General features: G+C 43.7%; 1 protein-coding gene across 8 annotated transcripts in view; it reads right to left on the reverse strand.

The window, feature by feature from the left end:
- LOC101474584 (ankyrin-2) overlaps positions 1 to 15,536 on the reverse strand; it is a 93,830-nt gene that overhangs the window by 29,895 nt on the left and 48,399 nt on the right. For 3 of the 8 annotated variants that reach the window (XM_076888469.1, XM_076888441.1, XM_076888451.1), the window contains 12 exons: positions 14,915 to 14,987; positions 11,318 to 11,459; positions 9,254 to 9,341; positions 7,481 to 7,584; positions 5,737 to 5,961; positions 3,565 to 3,719; positions 3,270 to 3,481; positions 2,835 to 3,039; positions 2,655 to 2,751; positions 2,359 to 2,587; positions 2,039 to 2,164; positions 1,795 to 1,917 (listed from right to left, as the gene is read on the reverse strand). In XM_076888469.1, the coding sequence (XP_076744584.1) occupies positions 1,795 to 1,917; positions 2,039 to 2,164; positions 2,359 to 2,587; positions 2,655 to 2,751; positions 2,835 to 3,039; positions 3,270 to 3,481; positions 3,565 to 3,719; positions 5,737 to 5,961; positions 7,481 to 7,584; positions 9,254 to 9,341; positions 11,318 to 11,459; positions 14,915 to 14,987 (1,779 nt within the window). Of the gene's footprint in view, positions 1 to 1,794; positions 1,918 to 2,038; positions 2,165 to 2,358; positions 2,588 to 2,654; positions 2,752 to 2,834; positions 3,040 to 3,269; positions 3,482 to 3,564; positions 3,720 to 4,678; positions 4,778 to 5,736; positions 5,962 to 7,225; positions 7,265 to 7,480; positions 7,585 to 9,253; positions 9,342 to 11,317; positions 11,460 to 14,541; positions 14,596 to 14,914; positions 14,988 to 15,536 lie in introns of all 8 variants that reach the window. The other 5 variants (XM_076888434.1, XM_076888425.1, XM_076888444.1 and 2 more) reach the window with 4 other exon arrangements.

Here is a 15,536-nt window from a genome sequence, read left to right on the forward strand (position 1 = left end):
CACAGGTACAGGGCAACGAAATGCAGTTTGCATCCATCCAGAAGTGCTTTAGTGATATAGATATATTACAATATATATTAGCAATAATATAGATATGTGAGTATATTACAGTATACGCAGCTGTAATATATACGCAGATATACGCAGCTAATCAACGTGGCTGACAGGCTATGACAGCGTCCTTATGTGCGACACCGGTGTTTTAGCAAAGCGGCTGATGTGGAGTGAAGCCACGTTAATGACAACGTGTACAACCATTGGAGACGTGAGCAGGACAGACGGAACAACTGACGGACAAAGTGTGGACTTTATACCAGTTTTTAAATTGTGTTGATCGACCACGTAAAACCAGAGTTATGATAAAATATCTGCAATGTTTGGTTTTCTTCCTGAATACTGTCGTTGTTTATATTTACTGCAGGAAGAAACGGTAAAGACGGCGTTTTATAAGGAAAACGCTCGAAAGCCTGTGAGCAAAAACAAACCCCCTCCCTCAGCCTTTCCTATTGGTCGAAAAATGTACCATGTCGACCAATCAAAAAATGATATGGCAACATGACATTTAGTTGTTTAGGAAGGGGGAAGTTTTAGGAGTGACGGCGTGTTTGAGATGCGATTGCCAAGTTTAGCACAAATCTTGTGTAGTTAGTGTGTAGTTAGTGTGTAGTTAGTGTGTAGTTAGAGTGTAGTTAGTGTGTAGTTAGTGTGTAGTTAGTGTGTAGTTAGAGTGTAGTTAGTGTGTAGTTAGAGTGTAGTTAGTGTGTAGTTAGTGTGTAGTTAGAGTGTAGTTAGTGTGTAGTTAGTGTGTAGTTAGTGTGTAGTTAGAGTGTAGTTAGTGTGTAGTTAGAGTGTAGTTAGTGTGTAGTTAGAGTGTAGTTAGAGTGTAGTTAGTGTGTAGTTAGAGTGTAGTTAGTGTGTAGTTAGTGTGTAGTTAGTGTGTAGTGTAGTCAATAGTTTTGTTGTGTGTGTCAGAACAATGAGGCGCCTGCTGAGTGTTACAGGTGTTACAGCAGTGACACATCTGCTGCTGTCAGGCCTGCAGGTATCAGGCTGATGTTCTCCTTCAGCTCATAGTGGACAGGAATTATTTTTTGCAGCGGCACAAATAATTTGTGTGGCATCAGATTTGATGCAGAACAGCTGATTGTTCTGTAAATAGTTTGAAATGTTTATTTAAAAACGCCTTGGCTGCATTTTTAGGTAAACAGCTGCAAAACACTTTGTTTGCAAAACTCAGTTTCTTTTTTGAAGAAGTCACTATATAATTAACTGCCCAACATTGGTCATTATTTACTGTATGTTGCAGACAGAGTTACAGACTCTCTCCCAGACCACAGACTCATAATACAGTCAGAGCAAAAAAATAAATAAATAAAAAGAAAAAAGAAAATGTTTTTAAAATTGGAGTTCAAGTTATTTTTACTTCCATTAGTGTTGACATGCTACAGGTCACGAAATAGATTTGTTTAAATTTTCATTGTAAGTGGACTAAAGCAGTTAATTAAAAGTAGTCGAACATAAATGCTGTAATTTGATTACTTTAATAAACATGTAACTTGGATGCTGGCGTGACCACAGTGCACACGTCTGCCGTTGCTCACAGTGCGACGCTCAGGGAGTTTGTGTGTTCAGACACGTGAAACATTAGAGGGAACATTGATAATATGTGTTATTGCAACACGGTCTAGAGTTAAAGCAACCAGAGGACTTTCCATGTTAAACTACTGAAACCAGCACGCAGCTTTTACTCATAAAGACACACGACCGCCAGCAGCATCGGCGCGCCATCCTTACCTTGCAGTATGATGGAAGTGTGATGTTGAGATTGCATATAGCATTTTGTGCAAGTGACCTGTAGTTCCTGGGTTCTTTCATAAATGACAAGCGGCCACACGGCTCCTGAGTGTTGTCTCTGATCTGCCAAAGCCAAGCGGGTCAACGTTAGCCAGCTGCTCATTGCTAAACCGATTCCATGTTATACGAAGAACATTGGCTGACACTTGCAGCACTTGCTCAGAAGAAATAAACGATGACTCACTTTGATGAAGAGTGCTAACCGGTTCTCCTTGAAGGCGTAAAAGCTGAAGAGGTGATGTTGGCCGCTTTTCGTGAGGGGAACAAGGTTACCAAAGCAGTCTGCATAGATAGGTTTGCCTTCCAGGACCTAGTAAAGGTAACACATGCATACATGATGGAATAATCACGCCTGACATCTTACATGTTTACACCCTTCTTTAGATATTTCTTCTTCTTAGACTGGAGTCGACCGCTCAAAGGTTTTTTATTTTATTGGGGTTTCATTTCCGAACTCTGTCTTGTATAACTTGGTGTTAGACTCCCTCCGCTCTCCTTTCTCACCTCTACATCTCGGCTGCGCGCCACCTCGGCGAAGTTCTCCTGCTGTTCCAGTGTTTTATCAATCTTGTCATCAGTCATGCAAAAGCAGCGCAATCGGGCCTCAATCGGGTCGTGGGTCTTGGCGAAGATGACGAACTTGGCCATGTAAGGGACACAGATGATTTCCCGATACACCTGAGTGGAGAAGTTGACCGATTCCTGGACTTGCCGACAGTCTATGAGCCAGAACCTAGAAATCAGAAGAGGGTTAGGAGCGAGCTGGTGTCTGTGGCTGATATTTGGTTCAGCTGGTTTACCTGGCAGACACGTTGGTGGTAAAGGACACGCAGTCATTAATAAAAGTTAACGGAGTAGTTCCTGTTATATCCTCCCACTGGGCTGGCGTTGTTCCACCTGCGTGACATGAAATGTTAGAATGTGGAGACGCGTCTCAGCTTCACCCGTTAAGATTTGAACTTTTCTACGGCTTCTCTAACCCGTGATGCTACAAAGCAATCGTAGGGTGGGTGTGTCCCCTCCAAAGCCGTTGAGGACGGGGTCGGAGTTGCTCTTGGGGACAGGGATTGTCATGGTGATGGGTTTATGAAATTTCCTCCTGCGCGGCTCCAGAGTGACAATGGGACTGAAGCTGGCCTTGTTCCCCAGGAGCTTCCTCACGACATCTATGCTCACTGGCTGGGCCTGCGAGACAAGAGGAAAGCCTGGCTGTGAGGCAACTGTACGCAGACAGCACATGTGCTTTATCCACCTCTTTTGAGTCCATTTAGTAAAGACATCGACATGAATCACAGCAACTTAAGAAGGTTGAGTCTGTTTTGTTTCCATGGTTTAAAACTAAAGCTTTGAATATTAAGAACAACACAATGACAGCAAAACAGAGAACATATAAAAGCTAACCACACTCTGTTTACCTGCAGTCCAACCCTGATCCTCTTGGTCAGCGCCCCCTCAGGAAAAACTGCCTGAACTTGTGGTACAACGGTGCTGCTGAGGATGCCTCCTTCAGGACCAATCAGATTGCTGTCTTGCTTGATGCGTGACACCACAGCAAAGTATTGTGGGAAATCTCTAGTGATGATACGGCAAATGCGTTTCCTCTCCAGCTCTTCGGGAGTTTCCAGTTCTGCAGAAGGTGAGACAGAAAAGACGTGATCAGGCCTTTATCGTTTGACGCCGCGGTGTCGTCAGCCAGTGTCGGAGACTGACCCTCGTCCATGCCGTTGAGTATCTGGTTGAGCTCCTCTTGAGTGTGTTCACAGTGATGCTCCTTCCAGCTCTCTCCTGTTTCGCTCCTCAGAATCACCAGCTCGCGCTCCTTCCCTCGGAGGGCAGCGAAGTGAGGGATCTCCACAATGACAGGACTGGAGGAACAAGATACGCTGGGTAAGTCCAAGTAAAACTAAGCGCGTGGTGTGATGGAATATAACAGGTTAGTGAGGTAAGTCTCCTGTTCTTTGACTGTTCATCTTTGTATCTGGATACGAGCCCGACTGTACCTGTGCTTCAGACACAGCATCGCTCCTCTTGCTCTGGCTTCACTGCTATGTAAATTACAGTTTATTTTTTCTGCAGCTGATGTGTTGACACGTGGTGATAAAGAGCATCTCAGATAAACATGTAGAGCTGTGCTGGATAAAAGCATCTGCACCAGCAAATCTCAGGTGGATTCACTTGAATCACAACATTCAAGTTGATTTATGATCAGTGTGTCGTCCATTTGTAATAGTTAGAAAACGTCACTCTGACACTTACCTGATGAGCACAATCACAAACTAGTTACAACGAGTATCTACAAGAAGCGTCCTGCAGGCCAACATCGGGACAAACACATATTTCTATGTGATATTTATATGGTTACCTGGCCTGTAGTATTTGTTTATGTTTCACTCTAAATACTGTTGATGTTATTTTATGACTTTGACCACTCAGGCAGGAGAAACACATCAATTTAAAATATAGTGAAAAGGCCAAATATTGCCTGGTGACACCATGTGATTTCTTATAAACTCTAAATAAAAACCATACAGAGCCGATCGCTGAAGCGTGCACTCATATTCTCCTGCTTCCCTTCGACTTACAGGCCACACAACCATTTAAATTTCACACATAAGTGAGAGACAAATCTTCCCCCGAGAATGAGAAGAAAGAAAAGGGAAACGGCAAAGCAGGAAGGAGAGAAGTGACAAGCAGTGGCTGGAAGCACAGACACTAAATGAAGTGGATTATGCAGCATTAGCACAAACACGACAGCACAGTAACAAAGAAACTGGCATCCATGGATTGTTTCATATGCAAAACCACAGACTGGTTTCCACCCTACCCAAGAAATCTGGTCCCCGGTGGACCAAGCTGGAGGATTCGGGTAACCAAACTCTCTCCCTCATTTAGAGGTGGGGGGGCACTGGGGAGGTGGAGTTTACTGTGATTGACCGAGCGTCCGTATGCAGCAGTGAGGAAGAAAGAGCACACACAATGTTTGGGTTGAGCGCCGATTTTCTCTTAGCTGCACAGTTAGGACGTCCAATAGAGCATCACGAAGAAATGACAAATAAAAACATACAACATTTACCCCAAAGCTGCGCTTATATTTATACTCAAGTCCTTCTTTTCATAATAAAGAAGACTGACTTTGTAGTTCTTTGCATTTCCATAACACACACTGTGTTGGTCACTGAAGAAGTCCTCTGATAAAGCCAGTTTGAATCTGTTAGACTATTATTCTGCATTTTTATTCAAATTAAATCTGTTTATTTGAAATGAGCTCATCATTGTGGCCGTGTGGGGCTAGTTTCACTGCAGAGCTGCAGAAACATTTCACATCACAGCAAAAACTTCTGTCGTCTGCAGCAAATCTGTAACTGTGACCATCTCAAACGTTACCAGCAGAGGGCAGAGTTTCAGTCCACATATCAAACCAATCATGGTGCGAGACACTGCAGCTGGAGTTAATAAGAAAAGCTGTTTCATCAAGTGTTAGGGAGAAGGTTAGAAAGAGTCGCGCTGCAGCTGTTATGAAAGTAAACAGGCCATGCTGGCAGACCGCTGGCACTGGGAGGAAGCGAGAGCAAATACAGAGACAGTCTGAGTCAGGCAGAGGCTGGCAAATTAATCTGAAAGAAAAGGGCAGCACTTTGTAACCTTTGCATTTATACGGGATACAAATTAATAACAGGATAGATGTTCAAAGGAAAGAAGCACTTTTCGTCCTGCCTGGAAACTTATTGCCATAAAACATTCAAAGCTACTAGCAAATAATATTATATCATCTGTATGTGTAAGGCGCCTTGAGGCATTTGTTGGCATTTGGTGCCATAAATAGACTTTAAGTGTTAACCTCCACACATCCAGAAGCTTCTACAATCACTATTCCTGTCTTACCCAAGGAACTGGGCTCCAGAGGGTCCCACCTCAATGAGCCTGCTGGCCAGACCCTCCCCCTCAACCATCGGGGGCATGGTGGCCAGACGGTGCCTCTTCACCAGTCGGCACGTCACTCTCGTCGGGGCGCTGCACTTCCTCGGCGGGATGATGATGCGGAGGCCGTTGTGTCGACAGCCGCGCATGGCTCCGCCCCTGGCGTCTACCATGAAGCTGACCAGGAAGCTGAGAGGAAGCAGGAGATACATGCACGAATGAGACGCCAATATTGTCCGGTTCAGTCTAATTCAGCTCCATTAAGTGGTGAGAAAGCAGACGGCAAAGCTTTGTTTGGTTTGAACAGTTTGTAAGATGCACACTTACACGAAGGACCACCGCTGTTTACTTGCTCGAGTTTTTGAACACAAGCAACAGTTAAGTCGTTAACTACGTATCTCAAAATCAAGAAGGCCCCGTTAAGACTCAAGAAAGCACGAGATATGAGGACTAAGGAAGATCCTGTCGGCTTGTTGGCCTGGGACACTTTTGTTCATCAAACTTTCCTTCTCTAAAGAAGCAAACACACTTTCTTCATGAACTATATGTATTTATGGTTTTTTCTAAGTGAGCTTATCTATCTTAGACCGTGAAGCAACAACAGCACAACTATAGCATAGTCTTAACTTTAGTGAACTGATTCAGCGAGGTCAGTAATAGTAAACTTAAGCTAGCTCACATCACGTAGCATTAGCCAATCTATGCTCGTGGAAACAGCAGACCAGAACAATGCATTTTCTTTATTATGTTTAATCTTCAAATAGAGATGTTACAAAAAAAGGATAGCTGCACTTTAACATAGACTACTCATTACCATGGACAACTCTATGATTGTAGCATGGTAGCTAACGTTCGCTCAACCTTTGGTTTCTGTTTTCTCAACACTGAATGGACGAGGGCTGCTCTGCATTCAGGTTTGACCTTCGCTCTCCATGCACAGTCACAAGTATGCGTATGGATCACACATCCCAGCGGGGTAAAGACCGACTGTGATGAAATGACGATATGACACTAAAGACGGTTCTTGGCTCAGCTTCAGCCAAACAAACAACCAGGTTAGAAAACCCAACGACAGACTTGAAACAGCTGTTAAATTAATGTTAGAAGACGAGATTAGAGTAAACTGTAAGTTTATTCTAATAGTCTCCGCACCACGTGGCATGTTAGTAGAAATGCACAGTTCACGAGACACTGAATGAAGTCGACAAACATGTCCTCAACCTTCAACCTTATCTAAACTTTCCTGAACTTGCAGTGTCATGATGCCAACTTTGGAAAATCATTCAGAGAGTTTATGTTTAATTTACGTTCAGGCTGAGAATACAGGAATATACACGAGATGTTGTCTGTCGAGGACGGTGCAACACATACACCTCTCCATAGGGAGAGCACACTGAGCGGAGAAGGACGGTGATGAAGGGGAATGAGGTGCAACCAAGGTGCAGAAGGTCACCTGCTGTGGTCTCCATGATCATGGCACGGAGAGGAGTGGCTAAAACAACAACCACAACAGACAGAGAGGAATCACAAGTCAGGCAGAAGAAATCAGAGAGGGAGAAATCCCAGCAAGTGTAAAAAACGAGCAGAAGGAAAAGAACAGGGCTCAGCAGGATTTCCATCTACGAAGATCCACAGAAAACAGTTTATTCACAGAACTCTGACAGTGTAAATGCTGTTTACGACTTTCCTTCAGTGCTGCTGTGCTTACCCTGAATGGACAGGGCTGGAGGACAAAGCCACGTTGTCCAGGTTCTCTGTGCCCCAGCTCAACCGGTACGAATCCCTCTCAGTCTCCCTGGCAAGGGATGAAACCTGGAACGAAACAAACCTCTTATCAGAGACCAATCATCTAGGGCATTGAGAAGATCATGGGATATACTTGCTCCTGAATTTGACAGAAACATAATCCCCATAAAAACAGCAGGACCGTGGGTGGAGGAGTGGGTCGGGTGGGGTTGCAGCCCTTCTAAGGCTGAATCCTGAGAGCTCAGATGTGTTAAGTCTGACAAACAGAAATCAGGCTCGCTCAGCCCTTCTTTCATTGATCCATCCTCGTCTTTATCGTACTCACATACAAACAGTTTAGATTCACCAGTGAAGCCAACCCCACTAACTGCATGTCTTTGGAGTGTGGGAGGAAGCCAGAGTACCCAAGAGAACCCAGGAAGACACAAGAGGAGCATGCAAACTCCACACAGAAAGGGTCAGATGGTTGCTGCAAGGCAACACCGCCTCCAGGCTGGATAAATGGTGCTTACACAGAACTCCTCTGCTCTAACTCTAATTCCTCCAGGTGCTAAACATCCTCACACAACATCTTACTCACAGATTGATGTGCAGACTGAAGTAGCTGAGAATCAAAGCACTTCAGAGTGGTTAACAGTACAGTCCACAGCCACAGCCTGAGCGTCATAATTCCTAACCTTTAGGTTAACATCGTCCCACGGCAGCGTTTTAAGAATGCACAGAATAATTTACTACACTTTTTACACGTATACCACCTACTAACCACATCAAGGACGCTTGGGTTAAGGACTTGGAAGTGGACATATCGGATGCTTTGTGGGCCAATGGGTTGAAAAAGATTAAAGAACACTCTGTTAATGCCAGACTACAACTTATACAGTTCAAGGTCCTTCATCGTCTGCATTTTTCTAAAACAAATCTATGCAGCAGTTTTCCGTCTATTTGGTCTTTGTGTGACAGATGCAAAGCAATGGAGGGAACCCTTGGTCACCTTTTCTGGTCTTGCCCCACACTCGGGAGTTTCTGGGCAGAGATATTTAATATATGAAGCGCCTTGAGGCGACTTTTGTTGTGATTTGGCGCTATATAAATAAAATTGAATTGAATTGAATTGAATATATATTTATGATTTAAAATTAGAGCCGGATGGTGTACTTGCAGTGCTAGGCTCCCTAACCTCATTGGCACTCAGACGTCCTCTTCAGAAAGCCTTAATGTTTGGCATGATTGTAGCTAGAAGACTTGTTCTTAGAGCCTAGAAATCACCATCTCCTCCATTGTTCAGGGTGTGGCTACGTGAGATGATTGAAGAGGTTTGCTATCGTTTGGCTGACACCCATTTTAAGTTTGTCGAAATCTGGGGCCCTTTTCTCGATCATATTAATGGGAATTTAACATAAACTTTAACCCATTTGACTGCACTTTGTGTTTGTGTGAAACCCTGATTCCTTCCTGGACATGTTTCCCACATCTTCTGGACTTGGTGAACTCTCTGTTGCCCTGTCTAACCTCACACAGAAGATCATCTTCTTTGGACACTGGTGTTTCTTTTGAACTTTTGATTTGTACTGGCTAACTGGTGTATTTTTTCATTTTATTTTTTTCCTTTTCTTTCCTGTTTGTGTTTTTGTTGTTGTGTGTTTGGTTTGACGTTATGTAACTTTGAACTTAAAATCTTATCAATAAACATTAAAAAATGCACAGAATTAGTGATCTGTGTGATGATGCGGCGTACCTGGTGACTGGTGAGCATCTCCTCCATCATGCCTTCATGTTTAGAAGAGTAGTAGCTGTGGTGAGTGGGCGTGAAGGACCTGTCTGAACTGAAGCACACAGGAAAAACACAAGCATGAAACCTGTGAAGCCCATGATATCAACCCAGCACGGCAGGAAATTCATAATCTTTAAAGTTCTGTTCTGGTCGGGATCAATGTCCAGCAATTACGTGGTGAACAGCATGTTCAAAAGCTAAAACTGTACCTAAAGTGTTGGTTTAACAGCAGCGCTGCTGGACACACGAACGCAGCAGCCAAAGCATCTGATCTGTTTATTACATACGGCTGGAAGGCCGAGCCAAGCTCAGGGAGCACGAACACCATGTGTGCATGTCAACTCGTTCCTAACTTTCCACCGCTCCAAGATTCCTGTGGTCGTTAGGGACATGAGATTGTGGTTTACCAGTGTAGTCACCGGTGCTCTCCCAGCTTTATAAAGCACCAACAGGAATACAAAGCTCTTCATGTGCTTAAAGCAACCTGGGTTTGAGCTGTGGGTCCAAAGCTGCAGCAGAGTTACTCTCTATTATCAGTTCTGCTTTTGATAGAGTAGATCCCAGCCTTCATCTCTAGACTGGAACAACACGTTGGAATAAAAGGGATTGTTGTGGAATGGTTTAAATCCTTCTTATCTAATCGAACCTTCTCTGTTAATCTCAGAGACTCATTATCACCAAAGACCGTGCTTTCCTGTGGGGTCCCCCAGGGCTCTGTCCTTTTTTCAATCGACATGCTTCCAATGGGCTCAGTTTTAAATAAATATGGCCTCTCGTTCCATTGCTACACAGATGACTCTCAGATTTACGTTCCCCTGAGATGAAAATCTGTGAATCCTCTGAAGGGTCTGTTTGATTGTCTGGAAGACGTTAAGGCATGGATGGCGCTACATTTTCTCAACCTAAATGAGCAGAAAACTGAGGTCATTGTTTTCGGTGCTTGTGACCCTCTTCACCTCGGCCCTCTCGAGATCTATAAAAAATCCTCTGCAAGAAATTTAGGACAAACATATAAATAACATAATCAAGGCTGGCTTCTTTCATCTCCGCCTCCTTGCAAAAGCCTTTCCTCTGTTTCAGAGATTTTGAGAAAGTGATCCCTGCCTTCATCTCGTCTCGACTTCCGTAATAGCCTCTACTCTGGTATTACCTCTACATCAATTGGCCAACTGCAGCTAGTCCAAAACGCTGCAGCACGGCTCCTAACTGGGATCACACATCTGCCATACTTGCATCAGTACACTGCGTGCCAGTCAGCTTTTGAATTCATTTTAACACTTGTTTTTAAGACGTTACATATATATCTCCCTGATTTCCTAACCCGATATTCTCCCCCAAGATCCCAAGTCCCAAGGTCGAGGTTAAAACACAGAGACCGGGCATTTGCCGTGACCGCTCCTAAGTTATGGAGCTCATTGCTCCTGCATGTCAGGACCTCTCCAACACTGGAGACTGTCAAACCCGTCCAAACACCACTTTTACTCTCTGGCTTTTAAGTCAAGATGAGTCTGTTTCTATTGTTCTTTCCATGATTCTATTTTCTCTTAATCTCTATTCTGTTTTCTCTGGTATGACTGTGTTATTGTGCAGTACTTTGGTCAACAACTGTTGTTTTTGAAAGTGCTATATAAATGAATAAACTTGAAGACTTAGAAGTCCAGATACATGGATGGAGTCAGCACATACCTTTGCATTCGATTATGTAGGTATGAAAAGGCAGACCGTGAAGTGTGAAGAGGAGAGGTTGCAAACAGACACAAAACATACAGGCTGTTAGCTGTTTGTGCATACACTGAATGGGGCGGAGCCAATGTGAGTAAAGAGGGTGGGAAGGGAAGAAATGCACAAGTAGGTTACATAAAATGTCATAAAAGGGAAAAGAGTGTGTTATTGAAACAGCTGTGTGAGCTGCAGCTTGTAAAGCGGTATAGAGAACATATGCAACAACTGTGCATGAATCATTTCATTCAGGAATATGTTTCACAGCGAGTTTGTCTCTGTCTTTAGCTTTTGCAGAGTTTGATGCACCTGTCGGTTCGTCCTCCCTCCAGGCTGAAGCGCAGGTAGTTCATCCCATCCAGGTACTGTCCTGGCAGGGAGTCATCTCCCAGCTCCCGCAGATCCTCAGGCCTCAGATACTCCCCTCCGTCGCCTGTCATCGTGTCGTCACCTTGAGAAGCAGAAATGAAACTATCAATGAAAAACCACAACTATAACCAACCACTGATGAGAAAACGCAGTGACGCACCTTGATGTTGGGATATTGTTAGAAATATTTTGGACACAAGTCAACAAATCTGTAATTGTGCTTGTTTTGGTTTTGATGTTCACAGGTGGAAACATCACAGCCAGTTACTCTACAAACAGGACATTTGAACATCTGGCTGAAAGTGGAAAACAGACATTGATGTGGCTCATGAACAAGAAACACAGGGCTGCTGTACAGGAAATCTCAACGCGTCGTCACTTTTGTGTCTCTAGTTAAGAAAACCTTTCACAGTTTAGTGGCTGCACTGACGTGCACTTCACAGCTTCTCGCTACAGCATCTCTATATTCTACTGTATTCTCATGCTTCGATTGAGGACTGTGCAAAGCAACTGTAAGGCTTATGCTAACTGCATAACAGTGATTTAGCACTATTACTGTTCCACTACTGCACAGCAGGGCTCAGCATCGCTGTTGGCTGCAGGACGCAGATGTTCAGCATGACTGTGTGCAGGCGATTAGTGGAGTCAACCCTCTGACTGTGTTCATGTATTATAACAGACATACAGATGGATTGGCACTTATAAGTATATTTATACTGAGCATATTTCACCCATGTGCACATTCACAAAGCGCTTTATTTTTACGTTTCGCTGTCTCTGAGCTGCCAGGCTCACTGAAATGCTGAAGCCTTGGTGATAACACGATAACAGCTGGAGGAGCCGGGAATCGAACCGCTGATGTTCCTGTTAGTAATGAGCTACAGCTGTGCAGCGTTACTGTCATGCAAACAGGTTTTAAGTCATACTTTACATTTAGAATAACTCCGGTTTGCAATTTTAAAAAGACAAATCAATAATATTATTATTTTTTAATATGCAACATCTTTCCAAATTCATGCAAGCCACTGGCTAACATTATCCAAGTGTAAAACAATCTTTTTTGCTGACATGTTGGCATGGGATGGGTGCTAACAACAGTCTCTCACTCTCTCCACGTTCCCTTTGTATAGTCACAACTGCCAGAGCAGTGTCAGCTAGGGATGCACCGATACCGATATCGATACCACATTTTCTAAAGTACTCGTACTCGTTAAAAGTCCCCCGATACCGAGGCACAGACGAACAAATTTAAAATTTAATTTAGTTTTTTTATAATTACTTATTCTGTAATATGTTGCATACAACATGCTTTTCATTTTAAATAAATGTTCTTAATTCCAAACTAGTCCCTTGTTTGTTTGTTTTTTGTTAAATTGTAGGACTAAAGCTGTTACCTGTAAATTTAAATCGCGTTTATATTAAGTACTCAATATCGGGCAGACCGTGTGGAGAGTGTGTTTGGTGGACCCAGGTGCGGACACAGACGCAGGAGGCAAAACTTGTGCTAAGCTCAAAGCGAACCTTTAATCAGGGCTGATACAGAAGGCAAAACAACAAACCATAAACTATGGGAATGACAAAAGTAAAAACCTAAACTGGGAGTAACTAAGGCTATGAACGAAGACCAGGACTGAACTATGACGAAGTACTGCGGACAGACTATGAACACGACATGAGAAACTGTGAACGAGATCTCGGTACTGGCACATGAAGGTGCAGGCAAACATGACTGGAGAAAGTGACTATGAACATGTCCAATACCGACTCTTGCAGACTAGAATCATGACGTGCAGCTAGAAATAACAGGGCGCATGAACAGACGACGCGACACTGACACGAAGACACACTGGGCTAAAATACACCGAGGAAGTCATCAAGGAATTAGAAACAGAAGGGGACACAGCGAGAAACACTGACATAAGACAGGAACATGAACCTTCAGAGTAAAACAGGAAACAAGACAGCACTAAACAAAGACGCAGACACGACACAGAGACAGAACTAAACCTGCAATAAACACGAGAACACAAAACCTACGAACGAATCCCTGAACAAGAAGAACTGAAACATAGATTCATAATCATCAGCATCATAATAAGGAAAGAATCCAAAATGCAAAAACACACCAAAACATAACTCAAAATCCTGGGTCAGGCTGAGCCAGAACGGTGACACAAGCAGGCACAGCAGCAGGAGAATGAATTAAGGGCTTAAAGGACAGTTAAAGCTTTGAACGGGACTCAGCTGTACTGATGCTGATCCCACCTACATGTGTACACTGTGTTCGTAGCTACAGCTGAATGGAAACGAGCCGAGCTGGAGTCATTGCTGTGCTCCTCATGTTTACAACTGAACATGATACAAGAGTGTTCCCTTGTTTTATATACTGGTCCATGACAATATGACATCATTTAAAACAACATCATAGGCCTGATGGTTGGAGTCGTGGAGCCCAAAGCTTAGTGGAGACCTCGGGAGTATCTAAGCTTAGCGTGATTTCCTCCATGCAAATTCCTATACTGATGTGCCATAACATTAGAACTTCCTAACATCCTCCTGTTGCATCCAGCCATGGACTCTCTGTGCTGTTAGCAACAGATCCACACCTCAAACTCATTGCTGAAGCCTTTTTGCTTTGTTTCGGTGGTGCACTGAGGTCAGTGGGCACCCTGACTGCTCTGTGCACCCCTGTACACGACAAACTGATGCACTGTGTATTCTGACATAACCAGCAACAACCTTCTTAGCAGCCTGAGCTGCAGTATCATGCACCAGTGAGCCGTCCATGACCCTGCTGGTTCACCACTGTCACTTCCACGGACCAGTTTTGATGGATACTGATCACTACAGCCCGGGAACACCCCAAACAAACGGCAGTTTGGAGATGCTCTGTCCATTCCTGCTCGTAACACATCGCCTCTGAGGTTCACGTTCACATGCTCCCTGGTAAATCTCACCCGCTAACAGGTGCCGTGAAGAAGAAATTATTCATTCATGATGTTATAAAGTACATAATTAGTTGAAGTCTGTAGCCAACACACAGTGAACACTTGTTACTCTTGAACGACTTGATTGGACCTCTGGAAGAGTTAGTACAGTCCAGGCGTATTCACCATGCCTTCACTCCTACAGCAAACCTGCACACACACCCTCATGCTGACTACCTTCCTCATCCATGGAGTCGTCTGACATGACATCATCATCAGTGGTTTCCCATGCTGTAGGTAAACAGCACAGTCACAGGCTGATTGGTAAAAATCATTTGAAGCCACAAAGAGGGACGAACAGAAAGGTCCAACGTTCTCGTCTGATCTCAGTATCATCACTTTATCTGCTACATGTTACAACCAGTACAGTGGCTACAGATGCCAACAAAGAAGCAAATGTGTGCAGGCTATAAAGATTAAATGGAAATGGATTAACTGATGGAGGTTTTCCAACTTAAATGTATGATAAATGAACTCATGGCTGCAGGACCAGAGGTGGCTCTCTTCATTGGGGAGTGGGCTGCAGGCTCACGCTGTAGCTGCAACTTACCCTCTTCATCTGACACATCGAGTACTTCGGTCATGGTCTCTGGCACATTCAGCTTGTGTTTCTCCGTCACCGTCTGCCAGATCAGAGCAAACAGAGCCCGTTAAAAACACGACAGTAAGTTTATTAGGCAAAGCCAGATAGTACAGTTTGATGCAGAGCAGTTAGCTTTGTTGTCTTAATTCAACCGTGTGGTCATTTTGAAAAAACAGAGATTTGTACTGATGTAATGGCACGTATCATTTTTACTGTGTGCTCTCATATATCTCAGCCAGTGTTGTATTATTACGCCAAAGTGATGCGTTATAGTGGACAGATAAAGAAATGCATTGTTTTTATGAAGACTACAAAGTTATGTGAATTTCTAAATGTAAAAGATGTAGGGAGGTGTGTGTCGTGGGTAGCTTGATCCGGTTGTTAAGTCTGACGTCACTAGCCGTGTCTGGGCCTAAACTCCGCTCTAACAGGTGTAACAATTGAGTTTAACATCCAGGCATCCATGAAAACGGAATTTATGACATTTAACGGAGGTAGCAGGAAGTTAGCTCGCTAGCTTCTATCTAAATACAATATAGCATGTCCTGACTGCGGGGTTTTGGAAACAAATTCAAACGTACAGCTCTGT

Source organism: Maylandia zebra, linkage group LG2, assembly GCF_041146795.1.
Source record: "Maylandia zebra isolate NMK-2024a linkage group LG2, Mzebra_GT3a, whole genome shotgun sequence".
In the NCBI taxonomy this organism is placed as follows: Eukaryota; Metazoa; Chordata; class Actinopteri; order Cichliformes; family Cichlidae; genus Maylandia; species Maylandia zebra.